At 39.1% G+C, this 21,949-nt stretch overlaps 1 protein-coding gene across 1 annotated transcript in view; it reads right to left on the reverse strand.

The window, feature by feature from the left end:
• Positions 1 to 20,846, reverse strand: part of PTPRC (protein tyrosine phosphatase receptor type C) — a 63,593-nt gene extending 42,747 nt beyond the window's left edge. Inside the window, 2 exon segments of the mRNA XM_082766041.1 lie at positions 20,500 to 20,617; positions 20,703 to 20,846. Of these exon segments, the coding sequence (XP_082622167.1) occupies positions 20,500 to 20,566 (67 nt within the window). The 5' untranslated portion in view covers positions 20,567 to 20,617; positions 20,703 to 20,846.
• Between the last annotated feature and the right edge of the window lie 1,103 nt (positions 20,847 to 21,949).

The following is a 21,949-nucleotide window of genomic DNA, read 5'->3' on the forward strand; positions in this document are numbered from 1 at the left end:
CAAGAAACAACGGTAGGATCCCTAACGCCTCTTACACCAGCTGACATCCCCTCAGCCTCCTCATGGGTGATTGGAATCTGGCCGCAGCGAAGGAGCTGGCTGTGCAGAGGTGACGTGCTGCTGGCTGAGTGGGATCCCGGTGGGATCCTCATGGGAACTTCTCAACCGAGACCAGTTGCAGTCTGTTTGACCACACTGTTCCCCCTGTGAGCATGGGTCTACATTACGTGAGGAATGTAGGCTTCTTGCCAGAGCATCTGCTCTCCAGACAGGAGTGCAGGTGCTTTTACTTGGCAAAGGTAGTACAATGGCTTAACAGCCAAGCATGTTTTGTCTCACAATTTTAAGGTACTGGCAATTGCCAATGAAAGCCATCTTTTACCACATCGATGTTACTGAGCTTTGGTACTACATTACCAAACGTAGTGTTAAAGATCCTGCTTACGCAGCTAGCTGTGTTCAGGGATGTGTCAGTCTTGCTTTGCTGTGCCCTGTAGTCGTGTCTATTTGGCTATGAGTCATTAGTCAGCTAAATGGTTAAACACCCGTTTCAGTATAAGTCAGCTTCAGTTTGGATTTGAGTGGCTAAACTATGGGAGGGTTCCTTTTGTCTTGTGTGTGAACTTTCTTCCTCTGTCCTTAGGGGACAAAACTGCGAGGTCAGTTTTGGTGGTTACCCATCAGTCAGCTTGGAGTTTTGCTTGGTCTTCATCTGTTAGTTTGGCAGAGATTTTGAGCTATCATAAAGTAAATAAAATGCATGGCAAATCACCACCTCTCTAGGAAGTGTAGGAAGTGGAAGAAAAATTATTTGAGCACTTTAACACTACAAAATTGTAGTTAAACGTGCTTAGTCTCTACTAGTAGCTTTGTCCAGCAATATGTTTTTTGTGGTCCTGTCCAGGTTATGTATAATGCTGACATTCACAACAGCTTATGATGACATGTTAATATACTAGTGGTCTAAAAGAGGGGTTTGGGGACAGCTGTAGGTCCAGCAAAGCTCTGTTGCTTTGCGCACATGCACCAGACAATGGTACCGTCAGCTGGGAAGCCTAAAATTGCACAGGAAGTGTTTGGTTACTTCTAGCTTTTTTTTTTTTTTTTTTCTCTTGCCATACAGTTCCTAATTCTCTGCCTCTTCTGGAACAGTTTCAGTGTCCTGTCTCTAAACTGCAATGGTCCCTGGTGTTACAGGCAAGGCTCTGGCAGTTTGTTTTCTTGCCATCATGTACGGGCTTACATCAAACTCTAGGAAACTGGTCTCTGACTCCACAGCACAAATATTCCCATCTTAAAGATGCGTTCAGTCTCTGAAGCCTAAATGCTGGCTGTTTCATACACAAGTCTCACTATAACCTTGCAGTTGCTTCAGAATTTCAATGTAGATTGCATAATTTGGGGTGCCTTGAAAGTTTGCTCTGTCTTCCAGCTTGACCAAAAGTCCTGAGATTTAGAGATGATAAGATCAAAGAGATTGGCTTGGCCTTCTATAAAGTTATTTAAATCTTCTATAAATTCTTCTATAAAGTTATTTAAGTGATTTTTCAGCAAGCCTGTGACATGACTATGTCACCCTGATTATCTTCCTAGTCTTAGCCAGATTGCACCAGGGGAATACTGTTTGACTTCAGGTAGACTAGCAAGCTCAATGAAAAATTGTTTCTTTTCAAAAGCTAACCTACTTAATTTCAAAGGGATTTCCAAATTCACCCATTTGACCCCATTTAATCATCTATTGTTAAAGACAGATAAAAATTTAAATTCCTAGCTTTGTTCCTGCCAACCACAGGAAGAAGAAGGAAATGCCCACTTCCACCTAGTCTGTGACTTCAGAAACGTGTACGTGTTCCAGAAAGAGAGCACAGTCCAAATCATTTAATGGTTTAAGGCTGGATATTTTGTTGTTTTTTGTTGGTGGTGGTGGTTTTTTGAACAGGGACAAGAACTGAGACATGAAATAACAGCAAATAATGGTTGTAGATGTACATGAGCAGTTGCATCAACTACAAATTACAGCAATGTACTTATTTTCATTTGCAGAGCTAAAATGGCTGGCAAGTGGCCAGAGCTGTATTTTGCTCTTCCTCTGACACCACCAGGAAGAGTCTGAGTTGCATCAGAAGATCTAGCTCACAAGGCATGCTTTCAACTGTATAAAGCAAATCAAGCATAATATAAGCACTGTGGGGTTTTAACTCTGTTTGGAACTAATGGACTTCTCTTCATTTCCTGGTAAATGGCAGCCTACAAGAACTATATGGTATCACAGGATGTGGGTGTCTTAATTTTATCTCCTTTTTGCAGTGTGCTGGTCTCTATTTAGCAAACCAGCTCTCAGCTAGCATTTTAAGCAAGCGCCTTCCCCTTCCCATGGCAAGGCTGCTTGTCAACCCACAAATGAGTAAACTTCCTCACTGAGGTAAGTAAGGTGAATAGCAGCAACATACAAAAATATTAACACTTCAGCCTACAGCGTTTGAAAACACAGAATCCTACAAAACTAAACTACCAGACAGTGCAATTGTCCTAATGACTCATCTCTCATTTTTAGCTACAAAGCAGTCCATAAGCAGCCTCTCCAATGACACAAGCCTCATGGTACATCACAGTACGAGACAGTCATCATCTAACAAATGAGATGGTTTGTGCTTTAACGTCTGTGAGCATTACTCTACAGAGAAAATCCCAAGACTGTCCTGGACTTAGACATTTGAGTTGCCCAGTACAAACACCTGATGTACTTTTTTTTCTCTCACAGTTTTGCTATTGCTTCTCCAAGTTGGTACATCAACTAACACACCTAGCCATGAAAAACCACCCCCACACCATTGCCAGCACATGCTGCCAACAGGGACAAAGAGCTTCACCTCCTTACAGAAGGCCACTGAAGTAATAAGTATGCCTGTGCAAACTAGATATGGGGAAATCACTTAAGAATATGCATACAACCCACTAGCAAATATTAAAATGTATTTGATATGTGATTCTTTTCAACCATATACCACCCCTAAAAGTGACACTGAAATATTCACCTCAATCCACTTGCTTTTCCTAGCTGGCTACGAATGCAGTTAACCATTGCCAAGAGATGGTTCTCCCAGTCAAGGCCTTTCAGATGGGTTTCAGGATTGCTGTACAGTGCACGCTATTGCCTGAAATACCTATTCACATTTGTGGGTTTGTTCCCTCTCCAGAAACACTTTGTGAGACCTGATTTTGAGAAAATTCATTTCAGCCAAAAGTAAATATACAAGTTCAATAATATTTCTGAAATAAACATATATTTTCCTTCATCTAATCAGCTTCCAGTCAACACAAATTATGACAGCACGGCTACATAGCCTGTTATCCAGTATCCATCCCAGGTGTCTGGTCATACAATCACTTTTCCCCATTGTATTGTTCCTTAAACCTTTATAAGAAACTTTTATCAATGGGACAGCTGTTTGAGAAAGAGATTGGCACTTCAATATTACACGATTGCTTTTTACTACCAGTATTTTGTTTTCCAGCTCTGACTGGAAACAACCTCAATGAAATGAAATTAGCTAATTTTTTATTATTCACTCTTTCCACATCTTCCTTCGTGTATGTGTGCTGGGACTGGCTGGGACAGAGTTCCCTTTCCCCACAGCAGCCCATACAGTGCTGCGCTTTGCTCTCATGGCCAGAGCAGCGTTGACCCATGTTCTGGCTGCTGCTGAGCAGGGCTGGCTCAGCACCAAGGCTCCCTCCCCAATTCCACCCCCCAGGGGCCAGTAGTCTGGGGGTGGGCTGGAGGTGAGGAGTGGACACGGTCAGGAGAGCTGCCCTAAACTGACCAGAAGGATATTCGCTACTGTATGGTGCCACACAGCAAGAAATCCAGGGGAGAAGGGGGGACACCCACTACCAAGGTGTTCCTGAGCAGCTGTGATGTGCACTGAGGTCCTTGCTTCCCAAGAAGCTGCAGTACATCTCTTGCTAATGGGAAGTAGAGATTTTTTTTTTCTCCTTTTGCTGCCATACAGACTTTGCTTTTTTTCCTTTCATTAAGCTGCTCCTCATCTCAAACCAGGAGCTTTACTTTTTTCATCATATTTTCTCCCCCTGTCCTTCTGAGGAGAGGGAGAGAGAGAGCAGCTTGGGGGTACTCAGCTGCCCATTGGTTGTTAAACCACCACAGTACAAGCTGGACTAAAGATTTTTAATAGAATCAATGTGTTTTGTTTTTCCTTTTTTTTTTTTTTTTTTTTTCTTCTGTGCCATATTACATTTCAAGTATTCTTTAACTAACTACTGAAGGTTCATTGATCTGAAATGCAAAGAGCCACCCTCAAAAAGTTGATTTCTGGAGTACACTGACTACCCCACCGAGCTCCACTCTAACAACTAATGCTAATGATAAGGCAGTTGTTTTTTTGGTTTTATTTTAAGTTCATATTCACAAGCCTCTTCAAGAACTTTTGAGTGAACACCACATCGTTCAGCTCTGAAGCTAACTTTCTGAAGACAAGATGCACAAGCTTTATGCAGAGATCTTTCCTGAAAGAAAATCTAGCATCAAGCAAAAAGGCAATAGTCTAGCCCTATACCAACAAATCCAAAAAGGCTTCCAAGATTGCAGGTCCAGATCAAGCATACCAGAGAGCAAAGGGTCCATCTGCCATGCCTTGGCTGCTACATGAGGAAGCCTGAACCTGCAGGAGGGAAGGGAGCAGTGCCGTGTGCCTGGATGTCCCCCGACAGTCACAGGGCCAGGCCGCAATGGGAAGCTTTGAGCATTTTTTACCTGCAGAAGAGATCCACAGATGTTTACACCTAGGCATTTCACATCATATTTCTTATCTACCATACCATTTTTAAGAATTATTTTTTAATTTAATAGTTTGGATTATTACTGAGGTTTTGGAAAAGATTGGTAGCAATAAAAATACTTTAATTTTATAGAAGAACACAACTGTTTCTCTCTGCTTAACAGATTTATAAATATTAGAAAACAGAAAGAAAAAAAAAAAAAAAGATTGATTTCAATGAATTTGCCTGATAGGCAAATCGTAAGTGCCATTGAAAAGAAGGATATATTTATATAAAGAAATACAGAAAGTTCAGTCTGATTAATTATTAGCCTGCTGACAGTACAGAGCTAATGCAACAGACCTGGATGTGTCCTTGTGAGCCAACAAGAAAGCAGCAGGAATTGAATTTTGCAGAATACGAACAACCCTTGTATCTCAAGAGAATCCTCAAAATTCCCCCAGATCTGTATGTTATGATGTTCAAATCTTTTTTTTTTTTTCTTTTCTCCTGTACTCTGCAGAAAACTCCTGTCCTAGCTGAGAAATTCTAAGGAATATTTTTACTTCCTCTATTTTTCCACATAGCAAGGCTTCATATGCAAAGAAGGCATGGGCCTGGCTGGTGCTCACCACTTCAATTACATTAATAAATGTATCAAAAGCAATATCAAAAACATGCACTAGTAAGTCTGTAAACACTGGACATTTAAATCATATTAAATCTAGTGCTTTTTAGGCAAAGAATCATCAAAGAACTGAAATTCTGAAAGTGTTTTGGTTTTTATAACAGCAGGCATATGAAAAGCACCTTATTATAAAGACAATATGTGGAGAGCCCAAGCTAGGATTTATTTGCAGTCAAACTGATTTCTTCTTCAGCAACTGCATTGTGAAGCTTCTAAGTGGATTGTGCAGACAAGAAACCAACATCCAACACTTCAAATACTCAGCATCAGGCGCTGTCAGTCATTCCCAGTATTCTTCATTATGAGTGAAATCTCCTGTCTCAGTATGAGAAGAAGTCACACAGATTTGGTTTTGAGTTTGTTTTTGAGCAAAGGCTTTGAAGCACTTTTTGTTCTGAAACATATCATTACAATGAATTTTGTGACAGATCATTTCCCTAACGATCACGTTTCCTGTAGTGAGACTTCTCATCTGTCTCTAAACTGCACCAACACTGCAACCACGTGCACATGGTAACAACTCCTACCTCCAGTGAAAATGCCATTATGTGCACACGGACTGGCACGTGGACAGGATGCAGAGATGTGTCACTTTGACCTAAAGCACAGATGAGGAGTCTGCTGCACCAGCGTGGCTGAGCTGTTTTGATTTTGCATTTGTTTTACAAGGAGATTAGATAGTAACTTTAATAGAAATCCAGATTGTGAAGACCTATCAGTATAGTCCTGACCATGCTAATTCCTGTTTGCGTTCACCTCCTGCAGTAGCACAGTAATTCCAGAACATGAAATTAAGTGCAGCTGCTGAATGGACTGGTGCTGCAAAATGGCCAGCACTGTTTGCATTACTGCTGTTTCCCTGCTCTTAATTTACTCATTTCTCTCTAACTTGCTTATGCTCCAGAACACATACAAGGTACCACTCTTTGATCTTACCCAACTGTCCTAGCAGCACTTTACTTTGTACTTCAATTTAACGCCCCTGCCTGAAAGTAGGCAGAAATTTTCCATCGAAGCTGACAGCAGTGCTCTCTCAGGAAGAGGGATTTACCCTTACATCATTCCCCACTAGCCCTTGCTGATTTTCAGGCGACATTATTGTGTCCATCCTCGACTAGAGTAACAAGTACTTTATGCAGAAGATTACTGAGGATTTCTGCAAGCGTCTCAGGTGATATACACCCCTCCTCCCACTTGGCTGACTGACTGCAAGGATTCATTAAATGAATAGATAATTTTGCACAACAATCAGTGTTGGACTCTACTTTCCTTTTTGTATTTTTCAATATGATTTTTGCTTGTTTGCTACAAAATAGACGACTTAAAAGTTTGAATTTTTAAAAATGCTCTTGTGCCCTCATTTGCCCTCCTCTTTTTGCTTTTTCTTGCTCTGCAAAAGTTACAGAGTATTTCTTTTTGTCCAGCAACTTCCCAGGTGACACTGTGGACATCAGCTCTCTGTGTCCATTTCCATTTAACCTGGGAATAATGACTTTGATTAACTAATATGTTTTGAGCTCTGTGTAACTGCAAGATATTTATGAAGGTTCACTGAAGTCCATTTCTGAAGCAGAAATATTTTATATCAACTCCACAAAGTGACAATTTGTGAGGATGAACAGGTGTCCCAAGGCTCTTTGTTTTGCATTTCCTCTAATAATTACTGTTTAGCCCAACTTAGTACAATAAACACACAGTCTGCTTGCTGCAAATACATACAACACCTTCTAACGACACAAGCATCTCACAAGCTAATAATGTAATGAAAAATGTTCCGTGATTGTCACTGCTGTGTGAATATACAGAAGGGATCAAACCTTGTGCATTTAGCCTGACACTGAAGTATTTTACCTTCACTGTAAAGAACTCCACTGAAATTGCCTCTTAAATTTAAGATAGTGAATAACCCTTTGCTTTCTCAGAGGCACAGAACTTAAATAAGTGAAATTGCCAAAGTCTTAGTAACATTTCTCTTAATGACAAGCTATTTTTTCCTCAGTTAACCTCTCATACATATCATCTGAAAACTTCTCCAGGTAAGAATTGCAGAAGGGAGACTATAATCATTACAACAATTATTAATATGAAATAAATGCCTTCCTGACTGGAAAAGGGATGTATTTTTCTTAACTAGATATTTCTTCTTCCCCTTTGCATTCATTCTGCACAATATGCTTACTCCGTAGAGAGACATTCTCAGCAACTTCTTCGAGCAGGAATTCCTCCCCCTCCCCTGTAAGAATTGTCTTTAATCTTTAAGTGGAAGAATGGTAGTATTCTGCCTACACTTCCTGGAAACTAAGCATAGGTCTGTATGTCTGCGTTTATCAAATATCCATCAAAGGTCAGGTAATTTTCCATACTCATAGAGAGACAAAGATGCTACCTATCTTGATGAATCAGTTCAAGAGCGTTCGTGTTTGTCCCTCAAAATGAATCTGATTTAATCACTGAGAAAATGAAGGACATTCTTTCCATAACTTTAACTGTGCTCAGAATTACAATCTTTGCATGTCCTTCCACTGTGGGCCCAGATCTTCCCTAGCTCTCAAGATGGTGACAGGAGACAAGTGACCAAGCAGCAAATCAGCCAGTAAGTGGGTAACTAGTTAGAAAAGCTAAGAGCTGGATTTTGGAAAGTATGAGGTCACTAGGGAGCAACAGGTTCCAAGTGCTACCTTGGAGAAAGAAAAATAAATAAATAAATAAATAAATAAATAAATAAATAAAAATGCTTTCTTTGTCCTAGCACTAAAATGTTGGAGCTTAGTCATTACACTTTTATTCTCTTCATTCTAATATACAAAATAGTGATTGTGCCCTCAAAACTTATTTACTCCCTGCATATGCAAGAATTCCACTTATTTCTTAGGGAAAACAAAACAAAACAAAATAACAACAATAACAAAAAAAAAAAAAAAAAAAAAAACTCTAGTGTTTGTTTTGACACCAGGATTGCAATTATTAGTATAAGGTATCAGTATGTCAGTACATTCATAGTAAGACATTTCAAAGGCTTGTAGTTCCAAAACAGGTAGGGGAATTAGGAGCCTAAGTGATCCTCAGGAATTCCAGTATATCCATCAGGAAAGCTTCTGTCAGCAGAATAACAATATAAAGAAACTTGGCAGAAATCACTTTATGCTGCAAGTATGTTAACCTGATCCAGAGAGGCCAACATATTTTCTAATATTTATTTCTTATTTTGGCATTCCAGCAGTAACACAAAATTTGCTAGATGTCTTAACTTTGAAAGAATTGAAATAGTCAAAAAAAAAAAAAAAACACGTAAGTTTTTGTTTTTTATCCTCAAACCTCTCTCTTACACCTGAGCAAAGATAACAACTATTTCTGCACAATATTTTGCACCTGTATTCTCTATCTTTCAACATTGCAAGTATTGGTGCTGATTAAATATATAAAAACAAAGGCTAAAACACCAAACATACCAGAGACTGATTTGATTTTAAACTGTGGTGGTTCTTCTGAAGCATCTTCCTGCTACTTCCATGTCAGTTCTACACCCCACTGAATGGGAATCTACTTTGCAATGTTTCAGTCCTTTTTGCAGGAAGCAGGAATACCTCCAAATATTTCAAGTCATTTGTCGAATATGTAACAACAACAAATGCCATTTCCATTTTGATAAACAATAATAGAAAGCAGTACAAAAATGATGAAAACATTAACAATACACAAGTCAGTTTCATTGGTCATAAATACAATAGAGATAATCACACTCCTCAGAAATAAGTAGAAGACAGCCACCAGCGTGTTGTGCTGGGTCAAGAGGTGCAGGATTGACATCACACTGCTGCCAAGAACTGGATGTGTTACCAGACCTCGCTAGATGTCTTAGCAAAAAACAAAACAAAACAAAACAACAAAAAACAAAAAACAACCACCAAATGATCGTCAAGGAGTAGCTATGAGAAAATCTCAATTTGCTTCTTTTACAACATTACCAGAAGGATTTCAACACAGAAATACACTCGATAAAGTTTCAGATAGATGTGACTTTCACAGACACAGCGACTATTTTATACAACAGTCCTACGCACACAAGCTGTTTCAGAAGACATTGTTTGGGAAGCAGTAGCAACTATTCAAGAATTGGCAAATGTCCACTGGTATTGTCTTAGCCTTAGCTTGTAAAGCCTCGGCTCTTTCCCTTTCCCAAAGCCTATGGACATCGCTGAGACCTTTTAGCTGGTGATCACAGGCTGCTCTTTTTGTCCAGCACAGCCCAGAAACACCGCAGAGCATGCCGTGAAGATACCTTCTTCCTGCAGAGCTAATGCTATGCAGGAGCCATGGGACCACAAAAAGAAAAGAGGTCTCATAGCTAAGTAGTAAAATTCTGCTTTAGGTAAGAGGATTATATAGCAGCTCACCACAGGATTCTTATACGATGCTACAAAACCTACTTATGCTAAATGTTCCATGCAGCAGCCATGAACTGTTCTGCATTTAACAGGTTCTTATTTTCATTACACCACCCTACTTTACAGAAACAGTGAGCCTTCAAACCAGCAAATTAACAGAAAGGATGCTTTAAAGAGTATACTCCCTGGTAGATTTCAGATTGAGCTTTCTCTTTGGATCACTTAATCATCCCGAATTTGGAAATCCATTTTTGTACAGCACTGAGACACAGATGAGGAACACCATTTCCATTGAAAGGGTGGGGAACACCCTTTCTCAAGGGGAAACTAACATTTCTAGCTGCAGAAAAGGTTTTGAATAGTGAGTCAATAAATATGGCCCAAACTATGCATTGAACAACACAGACAAATACGTTGTCTGAATATATTTTCATTCTCTACACAGAAAAGCAAATCCTTTAGGGGAAAAACTGTGTGACAGTAAAAACTACCACAAGACATACAGAGAAGGCTGAGTCCTGAAAACTGTGAGTGCTTGGCTTTACAACTTTAACATCACTCTGTGTGTGTGAATTTTTATTTTTAAAAACATCCTCCACCCTCCAAAAACAAAACAGAACACACGCTCAAAAAAAAAATAATAATAAAAAATAAAAAAATAAAAACGCGTTATGAGAGGGCACAATAGTACTCTTCCTAGGCTTTATCAGCAAGATTGAGACTTGTATACATCTCCTTGCTCAGGTCTGCCTCTGGAGTTAGGGGAGTACTGATAGCATTAGCATGTTTTCATCTTCTGTGCAGGACGGTGCTAGAAGACTTTCATCAGTGAGGTATTTGCTGACAGCAAAAGAGTGGTGAAACTCAGACTTTCGCTGAGTACAACATAGAGACAAACAATTTTTCTTACTTCCTTACTTCTTGTCCTGTATATCTTTACTGGCCTGTCTTTGCTCAAGGCGTGTTTTCTATCAAAACTGAGCTATCTCATCTAGTTAGACCCAATTCCTTAGGCTTCTGATTCCTACCACAGACCTGTCTTTTCCCACACCCTGCCTAGGCTTGGCTAGCAGTTTTTCAGGTCTTTCCTTTGCTCCTTCCAGCTGCTCTGTTCTCCACTGCAATCTCAGTCTCAGCATCCAACCTCTTCTCTTAAACCAGTTTCATCACTTAGCTTCATATGTCCTTAGAACTGCTTTCTGAACATTATATGCTTATAACTACAGGGGAAAAAAAAAAAAAGTCTAAAAGAAGATAATTACATCCACTAACACTGTGAAGATCTGATATCAACGATAACTTAAAAGATTTATCACTCTATCAATCACTGCAGAGCTTTTCAAAGGCTGCCATGAAGATTTTAAGTGATTTTTAAACAGGATGCAGGGCTGTACCTGTTTCCTGCTACCTATGTTGTACATCGTCACAAGGATAACCTGACATAACAGATAGAGCTCAGATTTTACAGAAAGACAGTATTATTAAGTATATCTTACATCAATTTCATTTGGAAGTCTAGTGATAGCCATATCTTATGATCAGCTGTTTTAATAGCAGCCCCAGCCATTCCAAGCCCTCAGCATTTCACAACAAAATCTTTTTACTCAAACTTGCAGCAATCTAGAACCTCAAAGTCCTTATACCCTGAGGAATTCCAGCTCACAACCAATCTCACACTCACACAAACCACCTCTGTGGAGCTCAATAAGTATTTCAAAACTATTCTATAACGCACTACGGCCAAACTTGAATTAACTAGAGGCAATTCCAGAGCTGATGTCTACAAAGTTCACAACGTGATATCCAAGAAATATGATGTCATTCTCTGTGCTCCTGAAAGCAACCTCTGTATTTCTTCTTCCTCTATTTTTTCAAGAGGAAAAATTTTCTTTTTTTTTTTTTTCCTAATTTAAATAAATATTTAGGGACAATGACAAGTCAGAATTCATTTAGCTATTGTTCTTACTGTTTATGAGCACTCAGATATAAGAATGCTGAACAGAATGTAAAGAATTTTGAAACTGAGCAGAACATGAAATGTGGTCCCTCTTTTTCACATGCAGATGCTATTCACATTAGATACTATATCTACAGAGGATGAGCTGTTACAAGAATTGAGTATCAGAGGGGTGAAATCATATGCTCTCCCAAACAAAAGCGTGAGTGTGTTTGTAACACATCATCCACACATTCTGTTGTTTGTTTTCTGTATTTCACTCACTGGTTAGAGAATACAATTTGTTAATGAAAGGATTAAACAGCTGGAGAAAATAATCATTACAAACAAATCTAGTGCTTTCATATGTGAACTGATTCTGTTATTTCTATCTAGCAAGAAAAGAGCTCCAGAGAAGCAGAAGTTTTTACCTTGGGCTATTTTATCATTAAGAATAATCTGCCATGAAAAAGCTGCATCAGTTGTTGTCACGTAAAGAAGTTGTAAGAGCAAAGTGTGAGAATTGCAATACATGGATTTATGCAGGAGAGTTTGTTCTGGATCCAGGGAATAATTTATTCAGTTCTGTGTTCCTCTGAATAAGGTGTTGTACGTTCCTTTTGCAGAAAAAGAAATAACATGGGATTGGGCAAGGTGTTTGGCTGGGCACATGTGCTACTATTGCTTTTTTCCCTCATCTGTCTTTCCTCTGTACCATTCCTTTTCAAGAAACGTCCATGCTGTCCAGAATCAGATCAAACTCTTTGTGGACAAGGCCGTTCTTCATCCTCTGTTAGTACAGCACCTGGCCCAAGAGGAACGCTTGATCATGCCTGAGGTCATTAGTCCTACTATACACAGAGGTCAGACTGTCACAAGCACACACACGAGCAGCTCCCCCCTGATTTTCCAAGTGCTCAGTATTCACAGCTGCAGCAAAACTTTCAGAAAAGACTAACTTGCAGCTGCACTCTCAAATTTTTCACGTTATCTGAGTGACCAACATGTAGCGGTCTTCTGAAAATCTGAAGATTTTCTACTATGAAAAAATGCCCTCAAGTGTTTTGGAACTGACAGTGAAAACCAGGGGTGTCTCCTTCGGGCAGCTTTCTCAGGGAAGCAAACAGGAAAGCAGCTCTTAAAGTTTAAGGACTTCAGGTAGGTTATATATATGTGTGTGTATAATTTTTTTCCTTATTTTAATATAAAGCCAAAGAAAATTAAAAAAAAAAAACACAGTATAAACCACAAAGATAAAATAAACCCTATAACACTTTTAAAAGTTTCAAAGGCTTGCCTTTGCAGACTTTCCACTGACGTCACCACTGAGGCAAAACTTAGGTAACCAGCAGTTCTGTTGCGAAGAGAAACCAAGAGCAGCGACTGCAGAGAGAGCAGCTGAAAATGGCGTATCTGACATGCGCTCTACTTTTAAAATGTCCTCATTGCTCAGTGGAGAGTGTTTTTTAGAAGCTGTGGTTTGCAGGCAATCTTTCCCTTGCCATTTAAGGCACACTCCTGCAATGATAATACACTTGTTGACGTCTCGAGCAGAATTACTCACACATAAACAGCTCTCTTCCCAATATTAAAACACAAACTAAACACAGGTACTTGTGGATCTCACATTCATCTGCTTGAACTGCATCCCTCATATTCAGCACAATTCCACTGCAAAGCTTCTGAACTCAGAGCTATTTTGTCATTCTGCTACATGTATATCAGCTCAAGTGGATACTAGGTTAAGCACTTATTAATTCCTAATGTTTTCTCAGAGTGAAAATGAGTGCATTGGCTCCCAGAAACGTTTATTTCTGTGTCCTTTGATTAGCAGGCTAGAGCTGCAAAACCAGCAATGCTACTGTCACACTATGCCACCGATTCGCACTAATGTGTAATTCTTACTGCTATTTCACATCTTTCCCCAAACCTCAACCACATTTCATACTCCAGACTAGAACACCAGACTGCAGGTGTGGAGGATGTAGAAAAGTCTTTCAGTTCTGTTGAGCCAGCACAGTTGAGCACAGAAGCATTAATGAAACTGCAAACAAGGCCAAACCGTTTCATGTACATACTGGGCAGACTCAAGTATCCTAAATGTGGTCTCTCTGCTCGCATACCCAGATACATTGTGCAGGCATACAAATTCACACACATGGGAAATATTATTGGGATCGGGGAGCTTGTGTACTGCTTACAAGAGACCTAGGGCAATATTCTATCACCGCCATCAAGAACCTAGTAAGAAATTTGCCTACCATTTAAAATATAAATGATTTATTATCATTTGAATGCTTCCAAGAGTATGAATAGAGAAATCCTCCAGATACTCTAACAAAAACTCATTAAAACAAAAGATTTATCTAACGCATGCATGTGATTCTGTATGTGTTTTAAGGTATCTGAGGTGTATCTCAAGAAGATAAGTTGAATTGCAGCAATATTGGCCATCTTTCCTTCTGTTTTGTGAGTCTATGATTTTAAATGGATTCAGCTTGGCCAGCACTTCTCTAGGAGAGTTGACTTATATTTATAAATGTTACGACTACAACTTCTAAAACACCTAGATTGCTAGAAAGACTCAGTATAGTATTCACCCCTAAGTGGGGAGGATGCTTTGTAAGGTGAAGCCTTTTGCAACTCTGGTCCATGTGGCACATGTTGATCTCACCTCACCTGCAGACAATGGAAGTAACAAGCTGGCAGATCTGTTTCTGTCTCTCAAGGGCTCACTGGCTTCAGTTCTTTCACCCAGCAATGGTTAAAATGGAGACTACATTGGACGTGATCGCATTTTAGAGAATTTCAGATTGGCTGACATTAAGCACAGTATGGGTTGCTCTTATTTAGCACAAAAGTATCAACTCCCTGTTGACAACACCTGTGCTTTAAAATGGAGAACAGATCAGAGCTTTATGCAGAAGTCATTTGTTTCATGCTTTTCATTTTCATTGCTCAGATACACTACTCAAAATATTCTAATGCACTCTAAAGTTTATTCAGATTAATTTGGGGTAACTTACAGGCTGCAAAGGACAAGAATCCCTCTGAATATTTAAGGAATTATGACTTTGTATGTTGCAATATGATAGCCATTAGTACCCTCAACTTTATAGATGATGTCACAGATCTGGAAAAATGAAGACAACACTTCACACCATGAGTTTCTGAGATAGCCAATGATTTCTGTCTCTTACACCTTATTCTAAAAGCTTGAATATGTTCTGCAATTAATCTTACTCTTTTCTCCACCTACATATATTTTAACTCACAAACACCCAGAAACAGTTCAGGAGATAACAACACATTAAATATTCCACTCAGCATTGCCTCAGCAATGCATATGATGAGCTGGAAAGGCTTTACTCACCGTACGCTTTTGTACCATCTCAGCTAAGATTCTGTATTGTACTACATTTCCCTGAGTTAAAATCTGTCAGGTTGTGTAAGAAGTATAAGCTTCGTATAACAAAAAGCTATTTGCTTATATGCTGTACAGAAAGCATCTTTGTATGGCTTCATTTTTCTATTAGACACAGACTGATTTATTTTTTTTTTTTTTTGTCAGGGAAAAAAATACATTTGCAAAGGCAATTAAAAGTATTGCTCCATGGTGTCCACATTTTTGCAACAACAACAGAAATTATTCATGCACAACAAAATATACCTCTAGAGCTCTGTGCAGGGCAGTGGGATTATGAATGAATAACAGACAGGTTGTAACAGAAGTCTTTGAAAGTAGAGAATTGAAAACTAAGCAAGCAGGCTACCTGAGGAGGCACTGACACTGAGGGAATAAGTGGAAGAACTTTTTGTGGAAGTACTGCAAAGCAGCAGCATAAAAGAACAGAAAAGGAGCGGATTCCGTTAGCTATCTGCAGAGCTATGGATAATATGTGCTGGCACTGCTCACAGCTAGGTTCTAAAATCCTGGCACTGAGGGCCCCAAGCTGCTTTACTTGAAACAGAAGGAAGCCTGGAAATAGATAAAATGCTGTAAATGTTACTGAAACCCCGTTGAACATGATCTGTTTACAAGTGTATGGATAGCCTGGAAATGTATCAGGACACACAGTGCAGCAGTCTGAGAACAGTTAAGTTGCAGGAGGAAAAATAAAAATTAAAAAAAAAAAAGGAGGAAAAAAAAAAAAAAAAAAAAGCTTTCACTACTGTTTAGATTACTTTAATCTCAATATTTACAGGGGGAAGTCAGTTTTGGCACTTTGAGACTTTTAACCAGTGATTGCAAAGAAGGAATTCAGGGCCTAATCTTTGCCTTGAAGAGAGTAGACAATTACCTCCCAAAACGTTTTGATGTTCTGTACTTCATAAGTTTGCCTAAAAGAAATAGTTGTTTGATTCCTAGTTATATACAATTAAAGATGAATAAACGCAAACAACTGACAACTCGCATGACAGGAAAACTGCAGAGCTCAGGGACAACCACTGCTTCCCAGGCAGGGCTGCCAGTCCCAACCTCAGCAGCCAGCTCAAGGACACTGCAGTCCTGAGAAGCCCACAGGCATCCTGTCCAACCCTAGCGGATCTGTTAACGTGTTAACGTTCCCTTAACACACAGCGGTTCTTGCTAGGGTTTGAAAGGCACTCACACGCTAGCAAGCCTTGCCCAGCACATGACACCTTCCCACATTGCCTCTTTGCACAGCTGTCTTGGGTATCATTGCTGCAGCCACCCCGGTGCGCTGCGGTCTTCACCCCCAGGGCCAGCAGCAGGGGAGGAACAGACACCACAGCTAGGGGGAGAGGCAGCAGCAAGCCTCAGGGTGTGTGTGTTCTGCAAAATGCAGGGTAATACGGAGACACCTGAGCTAATGCTGAACAAGGTAGTTAAATGAGTATGAAGAAAAGTCACACCAACACAGCAGACAGCTCACTGTTGGTTAATTTGCTCTGCCTGCCTGGTTGGCCAGATCTATGCCTGTTAATAGTAACTCTTTGAAGTAGACCAAGAATATAAACAGACGACAGAATAGTTTCACGGCCTGCTGTTCTCCTTTGCTTGCTTCCAGAAGGGTACAGAGCATGCCACAATGCATCTGCACAGAAAAAGAGAACAGGATAATTTTCATGCGCCACACAGAACACGTTCACAGTTTCAGTGTGGAGGTTGCCTACTTGTTTAACGCGCACACACACTCTCAGGGAGGCAGTCAGCTTTGCAGATAGGTCACTGTAGTCAGACAAACATAGCTTGATTCCTAATACAAGAAATATTTTGAAAAGTCACTTCATCCTGCTTCCTCCTTCATGCCTTGTTATATACATGATTTTTCTAACCCATTCACTATTGATACGTTATTCAGAATCAAAACATATAAACTTATGTTCACCAAAGAAAAACTAAAGCTAGACGAAATGGTTCCAATACACCCTGCCACTGAGAGCAGGATTAACATGAGCATCCTGTTAATGATGAACTTCACCATAATGAGTGGAGTTCATTATGAGTAGAGTTCATCATAACTCATAATGAGAACTCCACCATAATCAGAGTGGCTTCCAGTTTAGAGCTGGCTTGCGTCTCAGACAGCCCAGGAAGTGAGCGGGACTGCCTGCAGCTCCCTGCAGACACCAACTCTTGATCTTGAAGCAAGTATTTGAAGCATGCAGGATGTGAAAAGCAGGTAATTTGTTTCAGGTTATTAACAGGTCCCTGTCCACAGGACTCTGAGATACGTATTTCAGAAAGCCTCAAGTTCACCACTGAAATAAAGAATACGATACTGTCCTAGAGGGAACGTGCAGTGGGGTGCCTCTAAGAGGAAAACCTCAGAGGGGGTGTTGTGGAGACACCGGACTTCACTTTCTTTTACCCTAATGCCTATCCTCCTGCCTGCGCAATTCCCCTTATCCTTTACTGGACACAGAAAACGAGCCAATATTACAAAGTTCTGCCACTTAAAAAGTAGATCTGCCAGACACTTTCCAAAGGAATAGACCTTTTCACAGAAAGTCAGAACCATAGCATGATCCATACCGAAGCTGACGGCTGTGCAAAGAAAACATAACGCTTCTAGGTGGGAACCTCCACAGCTGAGAACAGAGACTTCATGGCCTCAGATTTCTGCATGCCTGCTGAAGCTCAATACTTTTTACTTGGAGAATAAAAAAGTCACATCGAAAACTACCAAGCAATTTTTTAACTTCCTGAAATAAAGGAAGTGGCACAGCAGTGGGCGAAGCTTTCTGAAAGCTGCCAAATTGCTAATACTTTTGTGGGGGAGATACCTAAATTAAGAAGCTAATGGGAAAAAAAGTGCTAGTCCTGCAAGCATTTATTTTGCTTTCCTTATTATTATTATTATTTAATGGGAGTAAAGGATTTTTTAATTGTTGCTTTGATTGTTTTGTTCTGCTGTCGTTGTTGCAAAGACAACACTGTTGTTGCATTGCATCAGTTACGTTCGCATGACTTTTTTGAAAAGCAAGTCAGCCTAGATATTTGAAAGTATTATATTATCAATTTCACACTGAAGATTTCAAAGAAGCATGCAGCTGTCTGCTGAAGATTTTCAGAGAGCTAGCTATGCCAAGCAGGTGAAGATGAAAGACAAATGAACAGTGCACAAAGCACTGATGAGTTTAGTGAAACACTTCAGCAATGCAAACACTTACAATGCTCTCTGAGTAAATACTAACACAAAAACGAGTCCCAAAGCACACCCAACCCTTACTAGTAAGTGACTGAAAATTGTTCTTGCCATAAAACCAAAGCCTACGCCAACATATCATAACATTTATCCTCCAATAACAAATTCCTGTGGAGAAGACTGCTCAACAGTCCTTAGCCACCAGGCAGAGTAATCTATGCAGCAAAGCTGAGATAATGGTTCTGGCTCCCTGATGGAGGAATCAACCTCTCTGAGACACCTGCTCCGACCCTTCCCACTCTGACCATTATTTATATAAAGGGGTCCCACATCAAAATTCAATGAAATTAGGAAGGTACGCAGATGGGTCATAAATGTAAAGTGTAATACCAGACAGAAGGAGAGGAGCTCTGTGTTCTCACAAGTGCATGTGCCAAACTGCGCGATGAAAACAAGGTCTGTGAGGTTGAGTACTTGACATTGTAGCATCAAACTGTTAATTGCTTTAAGTGTTCTAATGAAGAGTTAAAACATCATTTCTTTGATGCTCTTCATTAAAAAAAAAAAAAAAAAAAAAAAAAAAAAAAAAAAAAAGAGAGAGGAACTTGCTCAAGCTAGGCTGCTGTGTGCAGACCAAGAAAATAATTACTATTTGAAATAAAATACCGCTAACCCTCTTTAAGTCTTCCAGCCCTCTCTGTTAGTTAACACATCAACTGACTGTGGAGGTAGCTGTGAGAGAGCAGACACTAACCTGCCCTTCCTGAAGAAAAGGGACCAGTGGGAAGTCTTAGAAAAAGACTTAAAAAATAGAAAGTAGGACAGAAGATTCAGAAAGAAAAAAGAAAAAGAAAAAGAAAGAAAAAGAAAAAGAAAAAGAAAAAGAAAAAGAAAAAGAAAAAGAAAAAGAAAAAGAAAAAGAAAAAGAAAAAGAAAAAGAAAAAGAAAAAGAAAAAGAAAAAGAAAAAGAAAAACTTCACGCTTTTCCTTTACTGTATGGCATTCACTTTTCTTATAATGTAATCTACTAACCAGATTTATTCAGCGCTGGTTCTCTTCAGGGACTCTGAAGGATAAGAAGACTAATGCTTGGACTTTAAAGGCTCTTCTTTGCTAGTTATCAACTAAAGGCAGATAATTTTCCCGCTCGCATCACTATAAACGTGGAGTTTTTACAGTGACATGATAATAAGAACCATACATACGCATGTGAGAAGAGGTTTCAGTGCTGCATATAATCTACTACCATTTCAGAATACATGTTATTAGCCACTTTTAGGGCAAACATTACTTAAGGGAAAAAAAGCCCTTTGTGTCTACTATAATCCCTAGTTTCATTAACTAACTAAACTGATGGCAGGTACATGAATATAAAATGCTATACATTCTTTTTACAAAAATGTCTTCTTAAACATAGGTGCATGAAGTTATTATCTTTATATAGAGTACTACCTCAAAATTAACTGCTTTTCTTGCTACTTACAGTATCTGTGACAAATTCACCTGCAGTGGCCTAATATCTATATCTACAATTCTGAAAGTTTTTTAAGAAGCAATTTTTAAAAACTAATTAATTATAAAAGTAATTTCCCAGATATAGAAATTAACTTACAATGGTTGAGATTTTTTTCTTAACCCCACTGCAATACAAATCAAAATTTGAGGAACCACAAGTAGACTCTAAGATCAGGGAATAGCTTAAATGGATGGGAACATTTTTTTATTTTTATTTTTTTTAAGATTTTAAACACAGAAGACAAAGTACTGCATTGTGAGATGAAAACAAACATAAAGGTTATATTGAACACATTCACCTAAGAGATCTGAATGTATTCTCTTTTAAATGCAACTACAAATCTTTTTTTAAGTTGTTCTTAAAAAAATCACGAATGAAATGACCACACAGAAGACATTTTAGCCATGTACGCTATGCATCGATCTTCTTGATCCAGGTTCTGACACCACTGCAAATAATTGCATTCTAGCTGCTGAATAAAGAACTTATTTCTCCACTTTGCAAAGTTTTGAATCTGTTTTAGTTCTACAGAGGACATTATGGGATCAAAATTCGAGAATGAAGTATCAGTTGCTACCTACCTTTGACAAAAGCATCCTGACACAGGAGGGCAACGCCAAACGCCAAGAGCTTAAGCCACAAAAACATGGTTATTTCTGGAAATCAGGCGTATCCTTATGAAGCAGCATGTGTCTCTCACTGGAAAGCAAAATAAGAGTTATCTGTCTGCAAAATAATTTCTCAGCAAAACTTGAACCAAAAAGGAGAATAACCAGGCACATACATTATACTGCCTGCTTATCTGTGAAGGAGTCGCTTCCTCTGTTACCCCCAAACTAACCACTCACAAACTTGCTATGCAGTTTAGTGATGTCAGAGACAACTACTTCTTCAAAAAAAAAAAATCTTTCAGTTTCCAGGAAGTCAACAGGGTTTTTCTTAAGTTGCTGCAGTAATGCTCAGCTTCCTTAATTCGAGTGAAACAGGTTGTTTTCAGCCATTTCTACTGAGGGAATAAAAAGACTTAACTTTTCAAAGGACTGGACCCAACAAACAATCAGTCATTCTTTTTCTTTGTATTCACTTTTCTACTGTATGCGTTTCACTGAGACCTCTCATTTGTGGACTCTTGAGATTTCTGTTGAAAGAAAGAGAAACCCAAAGAATCGGTGAATAAAATCTTTTCTCTGGCAACAGGCCTTCATAAAAATATATATTTCTGAATCTTTCTGCAAGAATGCAGTTCTAGGCATGACAGTAATACCCAACAAATGGATAGAGGTCATCTAATTCTGCTTTCTGAGATGGTCAGTTCTTCACTTGGTATTCTTCGTGCAATTCTCTACCATGACAGTGATGGAGGATTGTGGTCCCTTTCCTGGAGTAGATGCAAGGTAGACCAAAGGCATTTACCCACTATATTCACTGAGCTAAGATTCAATAACTGGATAACAAATGCCCATTACATGGTAGCTTACAAAGGGAATAAATGTTGGAATTGTTTTTTTTTTTTTTTATTAGAGGCTGCAAAGTTTTTAAAAGATCCACCAGAATGCTGTCATGAAATTAAAAGAGAAAGGAAGAGTATATATGTAGAATCACAGAATCATTAAGGTTGGAAAAGACCTCCAAGATCTGGTCCAATCGTCCCACAACTTTTGTGTTTATTGTTCAGGTCATTGTATTTATTGCTCATGCCATAAATACTTCAGACTTCTTAAAGCATCATACTTGAAAATGTTGCACATATTCACACAATAATTTAGATCATATAAGTGAATCCAACTCCTCATAAGATTAAATCCAACTTCTACACATCCAATATTGAGTGAAGTCCTATAACACAGGCCAAAATCTTAGCTTCCATTAAAGAGTACAGTAATGACATTGTAAATGTGTTTAGAACGAAACTCATGTAAGTCTGACGCTTCAGAGACACCAATTTTGATACATAACTCCATCATCCTAGAGGTGTAAGTTGAACTTGGAATATAGCCATAGCATGACATCTTAGTCCCTGTTACTATGGAT

The sequence above is a fragment of the Aythya marila genome (genome assembly GCF_965140915.1).
Source record: "Aythya marila genome assembly, chromosome: 8".
Taxonomy (NCBI): domain Eukaryota; kingdom Metazoa; phylum Chordata; class Aves; order Anseriformes; family Anatidae; genus Aythya; species Aythya marila.